Source organism: Neltuma alba, unplaced genomic scaffold (assembly GCF_004799145.2).
Source record: "Neltuma alba isolate B1F8T4 unplaced genomic scaffold, ASM479914v2 tig00011321_pilon, whole genome shotgun sequence".
Taxonomy (NCBI): Eukaryota; Viridiplantae; Streptophyta; class Magnoliopsida; order Fabales; family Fabaceae; genus Neltuma; species Neltuma alba.
In genome coordinates this window covers 14,058-35,720 of record NW_021636028.1, presented here as the reverse complement: position 1 = coordinate 35,720, position 21,663 = coordinate 14,058, and the positions used below count along the sequence as shown (strand labels likewise).

At 36.1% G+C, this 21,663-nt stretch overlaps 2 protein-coding genes and 1 long non-coding RNA gene across 3 annotated transcripts; all 3 read left to right on the top strand.

Annotated features, from left to right (window-relative positions):
• The first annotated feature begins 2,442 nt into the window (after positions 1-2,442).
• LOC114711830 (phospholipid:diacylglycerol acyltransferase 1-like) lies at positions 2,443-7,751 on the top strand. Its single transcript, XM_028896260.1, has 6 exons — positions 2,443-2,897; positions 3,421-3,643; positions 3,999-4,282; positions 4,621-4,948; positions 5,893-6,152; positions 6,993-7,751. Exons 1-6 carry the CDS (start codon positions 2,443-2,445, stop codon positions 7,474-7,476), a joined length of 2,034 nt encoding a protein of 677 aa, XP_028752093.1. The 3' UTR covers positions 7,477-7,751.
• Positions 7,752-8,575: 824 nt separating this feature from the next.
• On the top strand, positions 8,576-10,843 carry LOC114711835 (uncharacterized). Its single transcript, XR_003737175.1, has 3 exons — positions 8,576-9,049; positions 9,132-9,272; positions 9,892-10,843. It is a non-coding gene; the product is annotated as an uncharacterized LOC114711835 (long non-coding RNA).
• A 3,340-nt stretch (positions 10,844-14,183) lies between these two features.
• LOC114711829 (polyadenylate-binding protein-interacting protein 4-like) lies at positions 14,184-20,977 on the top strand. Its single transcript, XM_028896259.1, has 16 exons — positions 14,184-14,452; positions 15,004-15,161; positions 15,235-15,390; positions 15,555-15,691; positions 15,907-16,097; positions 17,233-17,410; positions 17,546-17,623; positions 17,953-18,114; positions 18,576-18,700; positions 18,830-18,889; positions 19,005-19,042; positions 19,252-19,574; positions 19,688-19,837; positions 20,156-20,245; positions 20,322-20,380; positions 20,756-20,977. Exons 2-16 carry the CDS (start codon positions 15,026-15,028, stop codon positions 20,793-20,795), a joined length of 1,923 nt encoding a protein of 640 aa, XP_028752092.1. The 5' UTR covers positions 14,184-14,452; positions 15,004-15,025; the 3' UTR covers positions 20,796-20,977.
• The last annotated feature ends 686 nt before the right edge of the window (positions 20,978-21,663 follow it).

Here is a 21,663-nt window from a genome sequence, read left to right as displayed (position 1 = left end):
TCTTCTTTTTGTGTAACATATTTTTTTTTTGTGCAATTAATATTCCCTTGTGCAATCAATTATCCTAGGTTTTATTTCCCAAATAAATTTTTGATGAAGGATTTATCCCCCAATTTTCCCTAAAATAAATAATTAGACTTGAAAAAAATAAAAGAAAAAAAAAAGAATCATGATATCCTTTCAAATTTCAAGCATTTCTCTTAGATTACTTTGGCTTTTATGGTTTAGATTTTAAATTTTAAGCTTATGTTTTTAAATTATAACTCTTTTTTAGGGAACCAGCAAAAAATCACTCTCATTTTGTATATTATTATCTTGAATCATCTCATTTTAATTGAGGTCAAATTTACTCTGGCATGCTTAAGAGAGTTTTTGAACCAAAACTAAATCAAAATTTTAAAAATGATTTTATGACAGAGTACAAAGTAAAAAAGTGTTTGAAACATTCCAAAAGTGATTTTAAAAAACACTTTTTCGTAAATCAAAACAAACTCTTTCATATATCTATTTTGTATCGTAAAATCACTTTTAAAACCATAATTTGTTTTTATCCAAACATCTTCTAAATATATGAAAAGAGTTTTGTCATAATCTATCTATATGAAAGTATATTTTAAAAATGCTTTTAAGAGTAAGCAAACACCCTAATAGTTGGATCATTTCAAAAAAAATAATGTTTTAATATTTATATGTTTGAGATGTTTTATTTTATATTATTTTATTCTTTTCTACCTCCAGTCTAAAATATAAAAAAATAGTTGACTAATTTGAATAAATTAAAAAAATAAGTTAAATTAATTACTTGTAATAAATAGATATTTTATTTTCTAAAATATCATTGCTAATCAAGTGTATTTGACTAGAATCATTATTTTTAGAAAAACTACTTTAAAAATATATATATATGAGAGACAAAATGAATTGAAATTTTATATTTAAAACCAAAATAAAAATCAAATAAAACTTTTTTAAAAACAAGAGGAGAAGGTAATATTGAAATTAAAAGTTGGAAGACGACAAAAGACATGTGAAAAATTAACCAATTCTGTTTTCATATGGTCTCCACCAGAGAGAGGTCCGCGTTGATCAATTTAAACTTTAAAGGCACCTGGCCCCTCTTTCCAACTGATTCGTTATAAATAATTAATTACACCTGCCATTCCATATTCCTTCTTCCATTGACAAAAAAGAGGTTGGCGTAGTTTTGATTTATACTCTGGATTTTAAATATAAGACTAGTTTTATAGTATAATTTATACTATAAAAAATTTTATATTTAGGATGAAATAAGTATTTCATAGATATCGGGATAATTTTATATGTTGGCAGGGGAAAAGACAATTTCATAATTCAAACATCGGATGCCAAGTGCCCAGGTCACACATTACTTAATTATTTTAAAAATATAATAAAATTGTGGCACTTTCTGCTCACAAACGATGAATTTAAAAATTTTAACTATTATAGAGTCATATAGGACCTGTTTGTTTTCATTCTTTGTTTTCTTGTTCTTAGAACAATTTTATAAAATTGTTTCTTAAAACAAGTTTTGAAAACAAAAATAAAAGAATTTGTTTGGATAATAATTTAAAAAAAATCATGTTTGAAAGTGCCACAGGTTTTGAAAACAAAAACTAATTTTAATTTATTGTATTATGTAAAATTTATTATTTTATTATTTAATAAAACTCAAACCTATTTTAATAATTATACAAACTAAATTTACTTTTATTCAATCATAACCGAAACAATTTTTTATCCAATCTAACATTTACCAATTAACTTTTATAAAATTTAATCAAACATAATTTGTATCATTCCCTTTAACTTTTACTTAACTTTACTTTTTTAAAAGTTAAATTACGATGACTTACTCTGTGAATTCCTAATCCAAACAGATTTTCTGCCTGAATTAGAGCCGATCAGATTCTGCCATGTACTGAAACTCTTTTATATTTAATACTATTTATTAATTTATTTATGTTATGTGGGACCCGCTATCAGAGCCAATCCCCAAATAATTCCCTGAAGTGGGACACCACCCCGAGGCCCCGCCAATAGCCACTCCTCCGCAAAATCGTGATAAGTTTCTGTCAGATTCCCTGGAAAATCTAATGGAAGAGAAAGACACAAAAAAGAAAAAGATAGCAGCTTCATCAAGTCATCATCATTTTCCTGTTCTCTTCTGTTGTTTTAGTTCTTTCACCAATAATCACATGACTGTTATGTAAATTGTATTCTTCGGAAAAGAAAAACCGTTTTCCTCAGCTCATCAAGGTGGCAGCGTGATTCTTAATGTTAGCTCAAGGAGGAGATACACTTTTTTCTATTCAAATATCTACGAACTTCTGAAAAAGAGTGTGCGAAAACTGATTATCTTCTAGAGCATACCGGGACTGTGGTGCGTAGAAAAGTGGAATAAAGTAATTACTGTCACTCAGAATGTCCCTAATTCGACGGAGAAAAGGCGGAGAAGCCGATAAGACTTCGACTACAGAGTTGAAGATTCAGAGCGAAGGGACAGAAGAACAAGAAGATGATAAAAAGAAGGGAGCGGCGAAGCAGAGCAAGAAGGCGGAGAAGAAGAGCAAATGGTCTTGTACGGATAGTTGTTGTTGGTTCATAGGTTGCATTTGTTCTGTATGGTGGTTATTGCTGTTTCTATACAAAGCTATGCCCGCTTCGTTTCCTCAGTATGTGACGGAGGCGATAACTGGACCGTTGCCGGACCCACCTGGTCTGAAACTGAAGAAAGAAGGGCTGACCGCGAAGCATCCGGTGGTCTTCGTGCCGGGGATCGTTACCGGGGGCCTCGAGCTTTGGGAGGGTCACCAGTGTGCTGAGGGTTTGTTTCGGAAACGGTTGTGGGGTGGTACATTTGGAGAAGTCTACAAAAGGTGTGAAGAATTTGTTCTTAATGTTTGGTAATATCTTAATTTGGTGTTCCTATATCTTTTTGCTTGTAGCAGGCTTTGGAAGATTCTCGGCTTTTTATGGGGATGAGAAGAGATATTGTCTCTTCTTACATGAACTATTTCGATTGGTTTTTGATTTTTTTTTTTTCTAAGTTCGTTGTTGCTGCTCGTCTATTTGTGTTAGTTGAGGATGATAAATGGTAATGACGTGTTGAAAACATACTTTTTTGACGGATCTTAACTGGGAAACCATGTCAAAGTCTGATGATACTTTTGGGCAGGCCGTGTGTCCATAAGCTTTGATCCTTCAGATCAGGGTATAGGCATCAGTCTCACTACTCATTCAATTATTCATTAAAGTTGTTCTCGTGCTGGTTCCTGTCTGATGTCGCTGCCTGTTTCTGTAGGCTTTTTTTGCTGTTAACCTGTAATATTTGGGTTCACTTCTCATAGTAGAATTGGATTACCACTTTTCATGTCTTGTTATTTTCTGGATGTTACGCAGACCTTCTTGCTGGGCAGAGCACATGTCACTGGACAATGAGACAGGATTAGATCCACCTGGCATTAGAGTCAGACCTGTCTCTGGACTTGTAGCTGCTGATTACTTCGCTCCAGGATATTTCGTTTGGGCTGTCCTAATAGCTAATTTGGCTCGCATTGGTTATGAAGAAAAAACCATGTACATGGCTGCTTATGATTGGAGAATATCATTTCAGAACACTGAGGTAGCTCTTAACATATATCTAACTGGAGTTATACCTTCCTCAAAGAAGTTCATTGATCATGAACTATTTTCCTTCAATTTCAATTAGGCAATGCTGTTCCTCTAGTTACTAAATTATAGAAATAAGCTACAGTAGATTGGCTATGATGATTACTAATGAATTCAAAGGTGTAATTAAAAATGGCTTTAATTACTATTTATTTTCAAGTAATTAGAAGGCACGGGTTTCTGGTTGAGAGGCTACAGGTAGTAAATTCTTGTGATCAGGAAATTGGAGGGGCAAGATTGTTCATGTGGAAAGTACAATAATTAGGAAACTATAGCCAATTCTTAACCCTTAAAATTTATTTGGGCAGGTGCGTGATCAAACACTAAGTCGGATAAAAAGCAACATAGAACTTGTGGTTGCTACTAATGGAGGCAACAAGGCTGTTGTCATCCCACACTCCATGGGTGTGCCTTACTTTCTTCATTTTATGAAGTGGGTTGAAGCACCTGCTCCAATGGGTGGTGGAGGCGGACCAGATTGGTGCGCCAGACATATAAAGGCAGTAATGAACATTGGTGGACCATTTTTGGGTGTTCCAAAGTCCGTGGCTGGACTTTTCTCGGCTGAAGCCAGGGATATTGCTGTTGCCAGGTATATCAACTTAACTATCACTAACAGTGTTATACTCCATGCTGGCATCATAACATCTTTGGCCTTGAACAAAATTGTAATAGCTTGGAAAGTTAGAATCATTGCGGAGTGATTTGCTAATATTATTAGTTAAAAGATTAGTTCTGCGGAACTAAAAAAAAAAAAAAGATTTATTGTGATATTATACCGTCCTGCATGCGGGTTTCATTCAAGTTTTATTTTTCCAGGGGGTTTCACAATTTTCTTCAATTATATTTTTTCTCAATGATGTTCTTTTTTGTGCCTGTCGACGATTCACGTACTGAATAAATATGGTTCTTTCTTCTATAACTATTCAGGGCAATTGCACCAGGCTTCTTAGATAATGATCTCTTTCGCTTTCAAACCTTGCAACATGTAATGAAGATGACCCGCACTTGGGATTCAACAATGTCAATGATACCAAGGGGTGGAGACACCATATGGGGTGGTCTTGATTGGTCACCTGAGGAAGGCTATCTCCCTAGCAAGAGAAGGCAAAAACATAATGATACTCAGTCGACAAGCCAAGACACTAATATCTCAACAAATTCTCAATCAAAACCTGCCAACTATGGGCGGTTCATATCATTTGGCAAGGATGTGGCAGAAGCACCTTCTTCTGAGATAGAGAGGATTGACTTTCGGGTGAGGCTATGTGCTGTATTATAGAAAGAAAACATTTAGTCTAGTTTCTGTTTGCTATGAGGTTTTTCTATAAGCGTATCATTTGGATATTTTGTGCTATATTATAGAAAGAAAACCTTTAGTCTAGTTTCTGTCTGCTATGAGGTTTTTCTATAAGCGTATCATTTGGATATTTCTTACAACTTGGCATCATATGGTTGGTTCTTTATAGAAGGTTCCTTCACTTATTTTTATTCGAGCGCCTAATGGTAAATACCTAATGAACTTTGTCTCTGTCTCGCCAGATATTGCTGAAGAAGTTTTCTGTAATCTCTAAGCACAAAAATGGTTTCTGAGCAATATGTTAATATTTTAGTCTCCTTTTTAGTAGTTATCATCCAATTTTTGGGCTTGGGGAAGATTGTATTCATCTTGTACTTAAGATTTAACTGCTTTTGTCTTAGCATATAGTCTAAAGCCAACGGGGTGGCTATCAGTGCATCACCATTTAACTACCCTTACGGCCTTCCTCATAAAGCCCCTGCACTGGTCTTTTGCTAGATATAACCAAATTTTTTGTTTGATTACCCCTGAAAAGGGGGACTAATGGTAGTTACCTTTTATTCTTCTTTCTTAGACCATTTAACTACCCTTGGCCATAAAGCCCCTGTAGTGGTCTTTTTCTACACAACTAAATTTCTTGTCTGATTACACCCAAAAAGGAGTGCTAACGGCAGTTACTTTTTATCTTTCTTCCTCAGCACAATCAATGAGAGTAACCCAAATTTCTCTTTCGATTCTTCATAGTCTTCTCTTCCAAATGAACCAGAGGCTGATCTTCACCTGGTCCATATAAATTAAGTTCAAGCATTGTCTTGTATGCTTAGTCTTTGTGTATCAGTTGTCTTGAATCTGTTCAATCTATCTTGAATATTGTTGACTATTGAGTTTGAATTATTTTATAGGACGCCATTAAGGGTCCAAATATTGCAAATACCACCTGTCGCGATGTATGGACTGAATACCATGACATGGGAGTTGAAGGAGTCAGAGCTGTTGCTGAGTATAAAGTTTACACTGCTGGCTCTATTGTAGATCTGCTTCATTTTGTTGCTCCAAAAATGATGGCTCGTGGTAGTGCTCATTTCTCTTATGGAATTGCTGACAATTTGGATGATCCAAAATATGAGCACTACAAGTATTGGTCAAACCCCTTGGAGACAAAGTGAGAAATTTTGCTTCCTTACTCTTAATTTTGAATCTGGTTCTGGTAGTAATGCTCCTATAGCTCCTTCTATTGCATGCTCATGATATACTCATCATTACTTATAATCATGAGCTTATTAGTACGTATAACCTTCTGTTCAACAGTGATTAATATGGTTCTTGCTGATTTCTTTTGCGCTACTAATTGGCATTCTCTTAAGAGCAACTTCTTTGCTGATTTGTGAAAGAAATGTTTTCGCAACCATTGTGTCGTACTGTTAATCTGAATACAAGGTCTGGATATATATGCTCAACTTGATTTGTTAGGCTTGAGATTGCTTCACCATAGTTGTTTTCTGTCCGCCATTGTCAGAAATCCTCTGCATCTGACCTGTTACGATAAGATACTGTGTAGGCGATATGGGTTGACTTAACTGGTTGAATGGACCTGGCTTAGAACTTCTCTGTGCAAGGGCCAAATGCGGCCTTAAACTGACAATCTTAGCGATCATTTCTTCCTATGGAAGTAAATTCACACTTAGGGATAATTGAGCATCCTCCTTTAAATATATATTTATATTGGAGATAGACCTTGGAGCTTGGCCTCTTGTTGCTCCTCTGGATCCTTGGCATGCCTTTAGCACTTAATAGGTAGTCTCGGAGCAACCTGTTTCTACATCTATGTTTTCCACAACGAAATTACTCATTATGCATCTGGGAGTTCAAAACTGGCATTTCAAGCGGTTTTTTGTTGTTAACCTTTCCCTGCATGAAGAAATAGATATTATTTGGTCGCACTGTTTGTATTCATTTCATTCTTACCTTTTCCTGCTCTGATGCCTCAAACTAATTATTGCAGATTACCAAATGCTCCTGATATGGAAATCTTTTCTTTATACGGAGTTGGCATACCAACTGAAAGAGCTTATGTTTACAAGTTATCTTCCTATGCTGAGTGTTACATTCCTTTTGAAATCGATACTTCAGCGGAAGGTGATGATGAGGATAGCTGTCTGAAGGATGGAGTGTACACAGTCGATGGGGATGAGACAGTGCCTGCTCTGAGTGCAGGTTTCATGTGTGCTAAAGGTTGGCGTGGGAAAACCAGATTCAATCCTCATGGAATCCGTACTTACATCAGGGAATATGATCATTCTCCTCCGGCCAACCTGCTTGAAGGCCGAGGCACACAGAGTGCTGCTCATGTTGACATCATGGGAAATTTTGCATTGATTGAGGATATTATTAGGGTGGCTGCCGGGGGCACTGGAGAAGATCTGGGAGGTGATCAAGTATATTCAGACATCTTTAAATGGTCCGAAAAAATTAAGCTGCAATTGTGAACGAAACGTTGATGCATTTTATGCTTCTCCAAAAGCTCAACAGGACTCTTGCTTGATGATGAACAACGCTGTGTTATGCAAGTGCTATATTAAAAGCTTATGTGAGATCCTCTTCAGCAGAATATTATTTCCAAATTCCAAGCACAGAGGAATGTTGTACACTACAAGTTCTGTGAATACATGTAACGCGATCACCAACGTGTGGCACGAGTGCAGAATTAGTTTGATTCCAAAAGTGAAGCCAGCTGTATCCAGATTCTGAAATATTCTGTTCCTATCGATTATTTTGTGCAATAAAGAAGAAGAAAAAGTGTTTTACCAAAAAAAGCGGCAAAATAGAAAAGACAAAACAGGAACGCGCACACATGCGGAAGAAGGAAGGTGACAAATTATAATTGAAAGCTACCTTATGCAAATGCATAATTCTTAAGATGAGACCAAGAGATTTTATAGCTATTGAACAATATTTAGGAAGTGTTTGGGTAGAAATAAAACTATAATTTGAAAAGTGTTTTTATGGTATACAAAGTAAATATGTATAATAGTTTGTCTCGATTTACAGAATACTATTTATGGAGTTATCCAAACACCTCTTTAAATTTAAAATGAGGCATAATCGATTTCACAATTTCACACTTATTCCCAGCATTAAAGTCGTAGACTATTTGTTTGATATTTAAAATCATCATCTGCTTGCTTTCATCCAAGTAAGCATAAAAAATATTTTTTTTCCCCAAAAATGAGGGATAGAAAAACGAAGACATGGAAAATGGTGCAAGGGCATCTCTGTTTTTTTATTTGGGGGGGGGGGGTGGGGCTCTTTTCTTTTTACAAAGATAAGAGAAATATGATATTTTGATGTTATAATTGCATATTTCAAATGAAAATCATATCAGCATTGCCATTGCTATACCAAACATACTTTTAAGACTCATTCTTATTTTTATTTTCAATCCTAACCACAACCTCATTCCCTTACTGTGACAATTCACCCACTTGCCAAACATAGCCCCGGGCGATGCCGCCATCACCAGGGCTTGTTTTTGTCGTTGGGCTTTGGGTCTTTTTGTACTCTAATCTGTACTTTCCTTTTCTACCAAAGAGAGAGCCACGGCGATGGCCGAATAAGGCCTAAACGAGTTACTGAACCCGTCTTCCTCTGCCTGGGACGAGCTTCCACTAATTATTTCCGATTTTCCTTTCCTTTTCATGTTGGCATCAGATTCCCTGTACAATGATAGCTGGTGTTTCAGGATATATCGCATTTTGGTTATTGGATATCTGATCCCCCCCCCCCCAAAAAAATCCTCATAGTGCTTGACTGCTTGACAATGGGTGTTTTTGGACGGACACATAAGTGAAGGGGGGAAAAAACAGAGATGTTGTCCCTCATTGCCATTCATCGACAGTGTTTGGTCGTATTATAGTGATCGTGCAATGTCTATAAGAACGGTTGTCATGCATCACGTTTTGGCCTCCATGATTCATTGGACTTGTTGCTACTGCTTGTGCCCTGTTCATTATTAAAGGATTTCAAAGCCATTTTCGTCGTCGTTATTCGCCGTCCTAAGAGGTATACTGATGCGATAGCTTTTTCAGTCTTTCGTTTCCAACGAAGTTACCTTGTTGATATGGCTGATGCCCATTTCTACCAGAGGCTCGCTGGCATGCTTCTTGAGGTTTCTAGCCATCCTGCCTGGCCGTATCGCTGAAAAATCAACCGAGACAGAAAGCTGCTTGCCGCGTTTCAATTTTCTGGCCCCAACCTTTCAAATTTCATGAAAAGGGTGACATTGGTAAGCATTCACATGGTGTTGAGAATCTGCTGGGGTTGATTTTTTTTATTGCTAAATTTTGAAATAAGATGCTCTGCGGTACACGGATGATTGATTTCCCAAATGCCTGAAAACCCTATTTTGATGTCTAGAGTTAATTAACGTGGGAATTTTAGAAATACGTGTTTTTATGTCCTTGATAATATAAGGATGATGTGCGTGTTTGTATTTTTTTATTTATGTGAAGCTCAAATGTTTTATAATTGGTTCTGGAGTATTGGAAAAATGAGGATATCCACACGCCCAATACTAGCTTGCTTCCCCCCCCCCCCCCAAAAAAAAAAAAAACAGCAGAAAAAATATAGACATTAGTGCTAGACCAAAAAAAGATTCCGCACCTTAAATTGTAAACCGAGAATTAAGACTGATGAAATACAAATATTTTAAATTTGTGAACATCAAGATGTTTAGTTAGCATGGGGAATTGTAGATCATTTTGCTTGCCATGCATTGCTCGTGAACCCCCGACTTTTTTTTTGGTCTAGAATAGATGTAACATGACCTCTTGACCAAATTTATTTGAAGAAATTGCATGTGATTTTCATACTTGAAAAGTTATTTTGCTGATGGGTTGATGCAGAGATTCCTTGACCAAACAAGTAGGCATGTTAAAAATGTAAGTATCGACGAAACAATAGAGTTGTTAAGCCAAGCAAATGAGTCTGGAGCAAAACCTACGAAGGTTGTTCTTTGTAATGCGCTTAGCTCTTGCGCAAAAACCCAAAATTGGAAATTGGGAATAAAAATCCATGCCTATATGATTCGTTCTGGATATGAAGATAATTTATTTCTTAGTAGTGCACTTGTTGATTTCTATGCAAAATGCAATGCTATTGGGGATGCAAAGAAAGTATTTAGTGGCATGAAATAACATGATCAAGTGTCTTGGACTTCGCTTATTGCTGGATTCTCACTAAACGGTAAAGGAAGAGATGCCTTGTTGTTATTCAAAGAGATGCTGAATACCCAAGTTAAGCCAAATTGTTTTACCTATACAAGTGTTATAAGTGCGTGTGTGGAGCAAAAGGAAGCCCCCAAACAGTGTCCAACTCTTCATGCTCATGTTACCAGACAAGGATTTGATACTAGCAATTATGTGGTAAGCTCGTTAATTGATTATTATGCAAAATGGGGACAACTTAATGACGCTGTATTATTATTTAGTGAAACATGTGACAAGGATAATATTGTGTATGCTTCAATGATCTGTGGTTATTCTCAAAACCAATATAACGAGGACGCACTTAAACATTTTGCAGAAATGAGGAAAAAGAATTTAACACCTTCTGGTCATATTTTAAGTAGCATTCTGAATGCTTGTGGCAGCCTTACAGTGCTCTTTCAAGGAAGACAATTGCACTCATTGATTATTAAATTGGGTTCTGAAAGCAACGTATTTGTGGCCAGTGCTTTGATTGATATGTATTCAAAGGGCGGTGACATTGATGATGCTCGTTGTGTGTTGGATCAGACTTCTGAAAAGAATACTGTTCTGTGGACTTCCATGATCATGGGTTATGCTCAATGTGGGAGAAGTTCAGAGGCTTTAGTGCTTTATGATAGTCTATTGACCGAAGAAAGATTCGTTCCTGATCATGTTTGCTTTACTGCTGTGCTAACAGCTTGTAACCATGCAGGATTGCTTGACAAAGGGGTGGATTACTTCAATCAAATGAGAACAAATTATGGGCTATCTCCTATTCTAGATCACTATGCTTGCTTGATAGATCTTTATGCAAGAAATGGGAATCTTAGGAAGGCAAAGGTTTTAGTGGAAGAAATGCCTTATGAACCAAATCATGTAATTTGGAGTTCCATCCTGAGTTCCTGCAAAATTCATGGAGAAGTAGAGCTTGGAAGGGAGGCTGCTGATCAACTCATAAAGATGGAACCAAGTAATGCAGCGCCTTATATAACACTAGCACATATCTTTGCAAGAAATGGTTTATGGACTGAAGCATCTGAAATCGGAAGCATAATGAAACAAAGGAGATTAAGAAAGCATGCTGGATGGAGTTGGATATAGGTGGATTAGCAGGTTCATGTCTTTGCAGTTGGCAAACAAAATCAATGCAGTGCTAGAAAAGATTAGCTAGAAACCTAGATCTAGATAATGATTTGGCTTGCCAGCTGAAGCTATTAGGACTTAGCTTAATCAGCTATTTCATAGCTAGTTCAAAGAAAGGCATAGCAGAAGGGCCAGATTCTTTAGGCCCAGGACTGTGCTTGATACCATGACGATTGTGAAGTTACAGGATCTTAATTGTAGTTCTTCAAGCAAGAACGGAGGCAAACAAGTATTGATAGAGTCGGAGGACAGCCAGTATTAATTGTCGATCTTGTCAAAAAAATGTCATCTGGTATGAAAGCCATCACTACGGACTCTGGGATTTCTGCCAAGCAAGAGTAGGAGGAAGGGAGGATTCAAGTTGCAAGAAGTGCTTAATCCTGAAGAAATTCATGGGGACAGAGCAAACAGCTTATGCCACCTTTGCCATGAAAAACTTACACAAGGCCTTGAGTGCCCTCAAACAAAGAAGATGCAGACCCATTTGTTGAAAATTGAAGGAAGTTACTGTGCAGAAGAAAAAATGTAGAAGATAATGCAAGGGAAGAACTATTAGAACAAGCTCCAAAACAATCTTATTCAATGAAGGCGCTGGTGGCGATACAATACTGAGAGTGCTAGTGCAAGAAAGGTGAATCTTAGAGGTGGAAATTTGCATCCCTTGATTCGACCTGTTTTCGTTCTTGAGTAACAAGTTGCTTCAAATGCAGTTTGGGTCTATGCTGGCGTCTGCATTATTCTTGCTCTAACGACTGTCTTAATGTAATCTTTTGACAATCTGATGGGCTGATAGTTTTGCAGATAAGGTAATTGAAGACCAGGAATGCCTGAAATAACTTAAAAGCTGGATCGTTTAATTTGGTTGACCTGCGTACGTTCACGATTTGTGATAGTAACTAATGTTCCGAGCTTCTATTCAGGATAATGAATGTGATTTTCCATATGGAAATATACTTTAGGCTCCTCATTTGAGGACTAATCAAATTTTGCTGCTTTTCTTTGTTCAAGTTTTGTTTCCTGTTTTACGGTCAGTCGTAATACTTCTTCCTGTATGCCTGAGGAGAATTGGATGAACACGCTTCGTGATTGATCCATTGTTGATGTACTAGATTTTTTTTTCCTCCATCACTAATATTTCGTTTTATCTCCTAATTCATTTTTAAAATTAGGGGGAAAAAGGTGACGGCTGATTCTATGGAAAAGTTGCATAAGATTGAAAAGCAAACAAATAAAAGTGAGTAACAAATGGAATAAAGATTCTGTCATTATTATTTAATTTAATTTCTCATAAAGTATCTTAACTTTTTAAATCCTTTCTAGCCTATCATGACGTGAATTACATTAAGTTTATTTGTCTTTATTTCTTATGTATACCATTTACGTGACTCGAACTTTGGTCGATCTGGATATGTACATAAAAAAATTCCGTGAGTGGGACTAATTTGTTGGCTTCTGCCAGGAAGGTAAAATGATTAATACATTAATAAATAATGTGACTTCCGATTCTAATTATGAGATCTTGTTTGTAGAATTATAAAACCTTGTGTGTAAACTGCAAACGAAATTTTATAATTAAAACAAGAAGTTGTTGAATAGGATTTTAACTGTGAAGCGTTTAATTAATATCCAAGTTATTTCATATTAATAATATTAGCTTATATAATTATTTTTAACTAATAATGTAGAGAGGAAGTGTAATCTCTTCCCTAGGAATTGTAAGTTTGTAACATGGGGTTAATGCTCAATATAGCACGTCAAGTTGTAGTGGACTATGCAAATTTATAGTTTACATTGTTAATTTTGATCACGAATTATCTTTTAAAAAAGACAAATTACTTTTCTTCATTTATACACTGTTCGTTGTATAATTTGATCAAGGCATTAGCCATGTTTAAAAAATATTAAATGTTTTTCTTAACCTTTTATCAAAAGAAAAAAGTTTTTCTTAACACATCGTGACATTGCTTTGACTAGACATTTTTAGTATAGTATGGATACATAATGGGTTACTTCACTTTCCATGCCCTGCGTGCGCATCTCAACCTCACATGATACAGACTACTCCTCCAGTCTTTAATATAAGATCTAATTATTGAGTTGGTTTTGATCCTAAATATAAAACTCATTTCTCATATTTATCAATTTTTTTCCAAATTACCTCTATAGATACTCCCTCAACCATTGAAAAGGGAGAGAGGGTATTAAGAAAGATGATTTTGGTGTTTTAGGAAAAACGTGTTACATTTCTTATAATTACCTAACTTACCTAACTTCCTTAATCTAATCAAATTAGTTAAATGGGTCTTATATTAAGGATCGGAGGAGTATTTTGTTTCCCGTAGTTTAATTATATAAATTAATCTAATAAAAGTGTATCCTTTGAAATATTTAACATACTCTTCCGGTCTTTAATATAAAAGCAATTTAATTAATTTGATTAAATTAAAAAAGTCAGGTAAGTTAGTTAATTATACGTAAGAAATATGATATGTTTTTTCTCAGACATCATAATCATCTCCTTTAATATCCTTTTTCCCTCTTCTACTTGATTATAGTTGAAAGAATATCCATAAAAGTAATTTAAAAAAATTAATAAATATAAAAAATAGGTCTTATATTTAGGAGGTATTATACCTATAACCAGGAAGAAGTGTTTCTTTTAATTATGTGTAAACTTTATTATAGGTCTAAATTTAAAATAGAAATAAAAAATAAAATAAAAAAGGGCACCGATTCACCAAAGGCGAAACTCCTGAGTACGCTCGGACGCATCATATAACTTCTCGTTTTGGGGATTCTGTATCAAAGCGCTTTCGCTTTGCTTTTCCCATCAAATCAAAATCTCATAAGCCTCTCTCATTTTCTCTCTCGATCACAGCTGAACGGAACTCACTTCTCTCGAGCTCCTCCGTTTCTGTGATTGGTGTTTGGTTCGTCTTCTTGGGCCACTCTATCTTCAACTTGCAGCAAACCCCAATCATTCCAATCCCTAGAAGAAAGAGTTCTTTTTTCAGCTCATCTCTTGAACTTGGAAGTGGAATCAGACAATTGGGCGGTGATCAAGCTCGAAGAGGTAGCTAAATTGTTCGGAACTTTTTTCCTTGTTATACTTTGCGTTTCTTGCCATTTTGCTTGTTTGCTTGCTTGAATTCTTCGGTGTGTGTGTGTGTGTGTTATTACTCAATTATTTTTGCTCTCCTCTTTGGTTCTGACTTGGTGGAGAGGAAGGAACAGAACAAAGATGTATTTTGATTTCAAAGGTTCAGTCTTAATGCCATGGTGGCATACTTACGGTTATGCTTGGCTATGGATGGTAGCTACAAATCGGGTTACTGAGTGGTTAATTTTTTTTTTTTTTAAATGAGATTTAGAATTGTTTTTTTTTCTTTTAAATATTTGTGAATTTTCCTTCTCTTCCCGTCGCTTGACTGTGTTCGCACTGCTTATTTCACTTGCCCTATTGCTGCCTTGCTAACTTAATTAATGTCTTCGGTCTAACATATTCCATTGATGTAAAGTCAAACTTTCCGAGAGAGATTAACCTCAATTGGAAATTATGTCTAATCCTGTATTGCCATCTTTGCAAGAATGTACCATTGTAGATTGACTTTATAACTATTTTAGGTTTGAGTGCCTCATAATAAACATGAATTTGCAACAAGTTGGGCAGCCCAAATCTTTCAACGGGTATGGCCGCCGAAAATCTGAAAGGGATGGAGCATTCAGGTCAGAGAATAAGATCCAGTCTGGAAAATCAAATGCCAGCAGATTAGCAAGTACAGGTGAACTTCTGACCTTAATTATTTATTACTTCACTTTAGTTCACTTTGCTTATATATGTGTCTACTGGTGCAGTGCCTGGCACTAAAGGTGATAATTATGAGAGGCCTTCACATGATCGATTATTGTATATAGCAACTTGTCTCATTGGGCGACAGGTGGAAGTCCATGTGAAAAATGGATATATATACTCCGGAATTTTCCATGCAGCAAATGCCGACAAAGATTTTGGTACTTTATATGATTCTTTTCATTGATTGTTGACATTGAAGTGGAATAGCTAATAAGCTGAATAGTTAATGGGTGTCTGCTTACTTTTTTTCATTTAGTTTCATGGGATATAGAAAAAATTTTCATTGTTGACTGCTTGCATCGGCATTATTTTTCTTCCTTAGGAATCATTTTGAAGATGGCTCGCTTGATGAAGGATAGTTCTGTTCGAGGGAAGAGGTCTGGTGCAGAATTTGTGAGCCAAGCTCCTTCAAAGACATTAATTATATCTGGGAAAGATCTTGTACAAATCATGGCAAAGGTAGTCAATATTTAATGGTTGTAAAAAAAAGAATTTTTTTTTTTAATAGGAAAATCTCGGTATTCATTTTAAAGTTTGCAATCCTATGGGCTTTTATTCAGGAATTTTATGGTAATTAGTTGTTATAAAAATGGATCTAGGTTTGTATGCAGTTGCCGTGAAAATATTGCCAAACTGTTTCTTATTGAGATTTATGGGCTTTTCAACTATGGTAGGATGTTGCTGTTACTCAGGATGATTTTTGTGCTGAGGCTCACCATGAAACGCATCAGGAGATTATGGTTGATTCAGCAATATCTCAATCTCGTCAACTCGAGCTGGAGAGAGAACTATTACCTTGGGTGCCTGATGGAGATGATCCACAATGCCCTGAACTGGAAAATATATTTGATGGCCCTTGGAATAGGTTGCTATTCCATCATTTCTCTGTCTTTCTTTCTTTCATGAACAAAATAATTGATGTCTTCTTTTGAAACTTGGTTGTTGACCCACATAAGTCTTTAAAGTTGGCTGAGAAACTATAGCATGTGATTTGTGTAGTCTGACTTCAAGATGGGAGACTGCTTTAAAATCCTAGTCCAGGTGTAAGTGGTGATGTTGGAATGATTTGTGGAGCATGGACTGATGGCTTCCTTCTCCTCTGTGAAGCATGGATGTTTCAATAGAGGAGTCATGTTAGTGTCCAACACGTTGAATGCTCATATCAAACTGATGGGCCTATAACTAATAGGCCAAGAGGATGACAGATATAGGGGCTATGGGCTGTAGGACAGAGAGAAGGGAGATAGGGAGTATATATTGGAAATGGAGGTTGAGGAAGGTTTAAGCAAGCAGACAGTGGATATTATGAGGGACAGAATCTAGCCTCTTGAATGCTTGGAACCTGTGAGTTTGTCGGTGTGTGAGTTTTCAAGAAACTTGCTCAATGAGGTCATTGAATGAGTTCTTTTGATCAACAATACATCTAAAGACCTGGTTGTTGATAGAGCACGATGGTGTTGTGTGATCTATGTAGCCAACCCTATCTAGTGAGATAAGGCTGCTTATTGTCATCGTCTATTTTCCAGAGACTTGTAGCTATTCTAGCTTAAGCTCATCCTCAAGCTGGATTTTTATCATTGAATGATATATTTGAGTAGTGGGTTCCTTTCCTTACACAATGACGCTCCAAATTTTTGTTGTTTGGTGTCCATGTGAATACCCATGCTTTCTAGCCTTTCCTTTTTCATAATCACAATATCTTATGCATGTGGTGTGGGATATGTAAGAAAGGAAGAACCCAGTAAGAATCTCCTCTTATCGTATTACTCATAGCTATAGTTGTGATGGAGTGGAATTGCTAGAGGAAAAAAAATACACTGAAAGATGTGCCTCTTTTCATGCAATTTTAATTTTTTGTTTGGGGGGGGGGGGGGGGGGGAGAATTTTATTAAATAAATTAACCTGGTGTTTTATCAGTTTCTTTTTCCATATTGCAATTTTCCTACGGGTCCCGAGTTTTGTTTGACATTATTATTTTTCTTTTCTGGTATTTTTTTAAGAGGATGGGATCAATTCGAAACAAATGAAACATTGTTCGGTGTAAAAAGCACATTTAATGAGGAATTATATACCACAAAGCTTGAAAAAGGGCCTCATATGAGAGAGCTGGAGAAACAGGCTTTAAAAATAGCAAGAGAAATTGAGGGCGAGGAAACCCGAGATCTTCATTTAGCAGAGGTTAGTGTGGCTTGAATGCTTTTCTTGTCTTTATTTCCCTTGTCCCTTTCCAACTTTTATCTTATTGATGTACTATTTTTTATTCCTTAAACTGTCTTTATGCATATATGTGTACATTTATCAATTTTTTCACAGGAAAGAGGTATACACCTGCATGAAGACTTTGATATTGATGAAGAGACCAGATTCTCGTCAGTCTACAGAGCTAAAGGGGTTGATGACAGTGGGCATGATGAAAGAGAGGATGTACTAATAGATTCCCGGAATTCTGAAACATTTGATGATACGTTTGCTCCAGTTGTCAATAAATCCAGTGATTTAGCCAGTGGTGAAGGCAATGATGGAGTTCGATTATTGTCAGATTCCTCCATTATGGTATTTCATCAATCAGATATTTAATTAGTGTGTTACATTTTAACAAGCCTCCAGTGTACCTTTGGAGGACATTTGCTTGCTGTTACTTTGGTTGGAATGCAATTGAATAATACTACGATACCTCCTTTTCATGAATAATATTCTCGTCAGTCTACAGAGCTAAAGGGGTTGATGACAGTGGGCATGATGAAAGAGAGGATGTACTAATAGATTCCCGGAATTCTGAAACATTTGATGATACGTTTGCTCCAGTTGTCAATAAATCCAGTGATTTAGCCAGTGGTGAAGGCAATGATGGAGTTCGATTATTGTCAGATTCCTCCATTATGGTATTTCATCAATCAGATATTTAATTAGTATGTTACATTTTAACAAGCCTCCATTGTGTACCTTTGGAGGACATTTGCTTGCTGTTACTTTGGTTGGAATGCAATTGAATAATACTACGATACCTCCTTTTCATGAATAATATTTTTCTATAGATCTTGTACTTTTTGTGTTATTTGATGCTCATATAGTGTCTCTGCTTTCATCCTTATTAGTACTGTCATTGTATCCAGGGTCTGGTCTTGAAATCAGTACAGTTTTAATATCTAATCAATACATTTAGATTCATAAATTGTTGACAAGAAGAAGTCTAATCCCATTGGGTTGGGTTCACTAAATAGATTTCACAAAATCATTGTGCACTAAGATTTATAAATTGATAGTGTCTGTGTTAGACAGTGGACCCACTACTAGTTATTATTTTCTTAATTTGATATGATATCTTGTTTATATGGGTGTGTAGGATCTCCCTCCGTCAACTCAGTCAACTATTGGCGTGGATATTAGCCGCTCTAGTTCTTATGATTCTGCTAAACAATTAGCATCTGAACTCCCTGCCAAAAGTTGTACATCTTTGGATGGAGAAAGGTTTTTGCCGACATTTTCTTGTTTTCTGTATGGTTACTTGTTTGCTCGGCAATGATGCTGCGATGGCATTTAGGAAATAAAAATAATTACTGACTTTGTAATTAAATTTCATATCCACCAAACTTACAGGGTTCAGGATTCAATCATTGATCAATACGGAGCAATGATAGTAGCAAGGATGAAAATCAGGTAGTGAGTTGAAGTTCCTATCTTACTAACTTCTGATTCAAGCATAAAATAAATATTGAACACAAGATAGCTAATGTGGACATGACTTAATCCCAGTTTCTTTTCTTTGATTGATCCAGCAGGCTGAGGATGATCGACCATCAAATTCTGAGGGTTTGTGAAGTTTCTTTTTCAGATCCTTGGAAATTGAGTTGATTAAGCATTATGGCTTAAATTAATCTGCATGAAAAAATTAATCTGTAGTAGTACTTGATATATTTCTGCAAGCAGAAGTTTCCTATGCTTGAATCTTTGTCATAGTGATTGATGATTGATTCTTCAGTTATATATGCATTCCTCTGATCATGCCACTCGTGGTGCAGATTCACAGTCATTGCTCAACTTGAAGAAAGATGGCTCTGATAAAGGGGAATTAAATGCCTCCTCTTGTGCCCCTTCATCCCATGTTTTATTAAGTACTCAAGGAAAGGCAGGGTCACCTGGAGATATAATTGAGAGTTCGGCTTCAGGCAAAGTGAATGGGGATACAAAGTCTGAGAACTCCCATGGAAGACCAGGCAGTTCTGCTTCATCTGCTTCAGAGCGTGTGGGAGGTTTGACGGCATCTTCTTGTCCTGGCCTCTCCCCAAGTTCTTCAGTTGGTTCATTATCTTCTGAAAGATCAACTCTGAATCCCAATGCAAAGGTACAGAAGTTCAAGACTGACATGTTCAAACATACAATCACACTGGTTCCGGCCTTTAAGTTACAATCATATGCAACTGAGCTTCCCCAATCTTGTTTTACTCTTCATGTCAGGAATTCAAGCTCAACCCAAATGCAAGGAGTTTCATTCCATCCCAAACGCCTATTAGACCTCCCTCCCCAGTGTCTGATGCTTCTTCATTCTATTTCCCACCTAATGCAACTAGTGTGCCGCATATGCCAACCATGTCTGTTGGTGTTGGGGTAAGTATTCCGTGGTTAGATATGCTTGTACGTCCACTGAAGGAGAAAATGTCTTCTGTCAAGGTTTTTGATTGTTTACGCTAATTAAAGGATAGGGGTTTTTACCTGCCATTCATCTGAGGTTGGATATGTCGTCAACTCCAAGGCACATGTTAGGCAGTCTAACCTTTGCTTTACAAGATTCAAAGACTTCGGTAGCTTGTGGTCTTTTGGTTTATATAATGCATATAATTGTACACATAACTTTACTGAAAACTATTATTATCGTCTCCTCTTTACTTATGTTTACCACCGTGCTGAGTTTTGGTATGTATGCAGATGGGACCTACGTTTACGGGGCCACAACAGGTCATATATAATCCACAGGTAGCACAGATGCCATTAACATATTTTCATCCAAATGGACAAGTAAGATGTTAATTGGTTTTTCTCCTTGGTGACTGTTGAATGAAATTGGTGCTAAACAGTATTTATCTAATTACAGTATGGGCAGCTTGTTGGTCATCCAGGCAAGTCATGTACATGCCGCCAGGATACATACCTGTAAGCACTCATTTTGCGCGCCAGTTGTTTGATTTGATTTGATTTTTTTTTTTTTTGGTGGGGTGTGGTGTCTTTTTGACATGAATAAGATAAGATTAATTCTTTTCTTTTATATCCATTAAAAAATCCGCTGCACCTTTTTCTTCGCTGTGGTAGAAGACATCATAGATGTGTGCCATTTATAAATCACACCTCTTAGAAATGTAGGAAGACAAATGGTAAGAGTGAATATCACAATGGTCAATTTGCCATAAAATTAAAATTATCTATATATGCTTAATGCTTTCTTCTTTTACCTGTCTTAATTCAAACAATGTTGGGTATCATTATCTCCTCCTGGGCAACTCGCAAACTCTTCAATTTGATATCTCACAGGAAACGCAGTATAGGGGACGGGATTATTAGGGATTGGTGACGTCTGCTTCATTCCTGAAAATAATTTCTGTGGATGGCTTGAAAGAGTTCTGAAGGAAAAAGATATCTGCTGTCTACGGAAGTCTTATATGCATAGGTCTTGTACATCCAGGCAAGAGGACTTGTTCAGGGATATAATTTTATGACCTTTAATTAACCAGTACACAGGTTTCTGTTTCTGTCTCCTTGTAGCTTCAGTTGTTTGACTTCTTTACCTTAATTTTTATGCAATTTTTATTTAATGTTTAATTGCCGGCATTCATTTGCCCCTTTTAAAAAAAAATTTCTGGTTCAAACATTTTTGCTGAATATAAAAATACGTTGAGATTTAAGTGGACTCGTCTTACGAAAAATAAGTAAATCAGATTCATCGTAAAGAGACGCATAAATGCAGGATCAGATTCTTTGTAGTCATTCCAAGTGAGTGAGAAAGGGGGAAGTCAGACCCGCGTATCAGAGGTAGACCTTATCTTTTCCCTTTTCCTTTGACTTGAATTGTAATTCATATGATCTGTTTCGCATAAACACTGTAGAGAATAATTTATTACACTTGTATGCTTGTGTTTATTTTGGTATAAATGTAAAATTCATTTATCGAGAACAGATTAAATGCATATGGCCACCTTTTAGAAAGTTTTCCTAAGCGTAATATCAAAACCTTTGGACAGTGGAGTATGTTTTTATCAAAACTAGCTTAAATTAATTAAACCTGCTGAAATTATCAATTCCTTCTAGTTTTTAGATAAAGAGTTACTTACTTAATTTGGGTAAATTAAAAAGGTTAAATAAATGAGTGAATTATAATTATATAACATAATCTTTAATTATAAATTGTGATCCTAAACCTATAATTATATATAGCAGTTTAT

Excerpts from the sequence above, each read along its gene's own strand:
- LOC114711829 (XM_028896259.1), top strand. The coding sequence starts at position 15,026 with ATGAATTTGCAACAAGTTGGGCAGCCCAAATCTTTCAACGGGTATGGC. Across the intron at positions 18,701-18,829 it reads ACATCTTTGGATGGAGAAAG|GGTTCAGGATTCAATCATTG; the intron begins GTTTTTGCCGAC and ends CCAAACTTACAG. Across the intron at positions 19,838-20,155 it reads CCATGTCTGTTGGTGTTGGG|ATGGGACCTACGTTTACGGG; the intron begins GTAAGTATTCCG and ends GTATGTATGCAG.
- LOC114711830 (XM_028896260.1), top strand. The coding sequence starts at position 2,443 with ATGTCCCTAATTCGACGGAGAAAAGGCGGAGAAGCCGATAAGACTTCG. Across the intron at positions 2,898-3,420 it reads TTTGGAGAAGTCTACAAAAG|ACCTTCTTGCTGGGCAGAGC; the intron begins GTGTGAAGAATT and ends GATGTTACGCAG. Across the intron at positions 4,283-4,620 it reads AGGGATATTGCTGTTGCCAG|GGCAATTGCACCAGGCTTCT; the intron begins GTATATCAACTT and ends ATAACTATTCAG.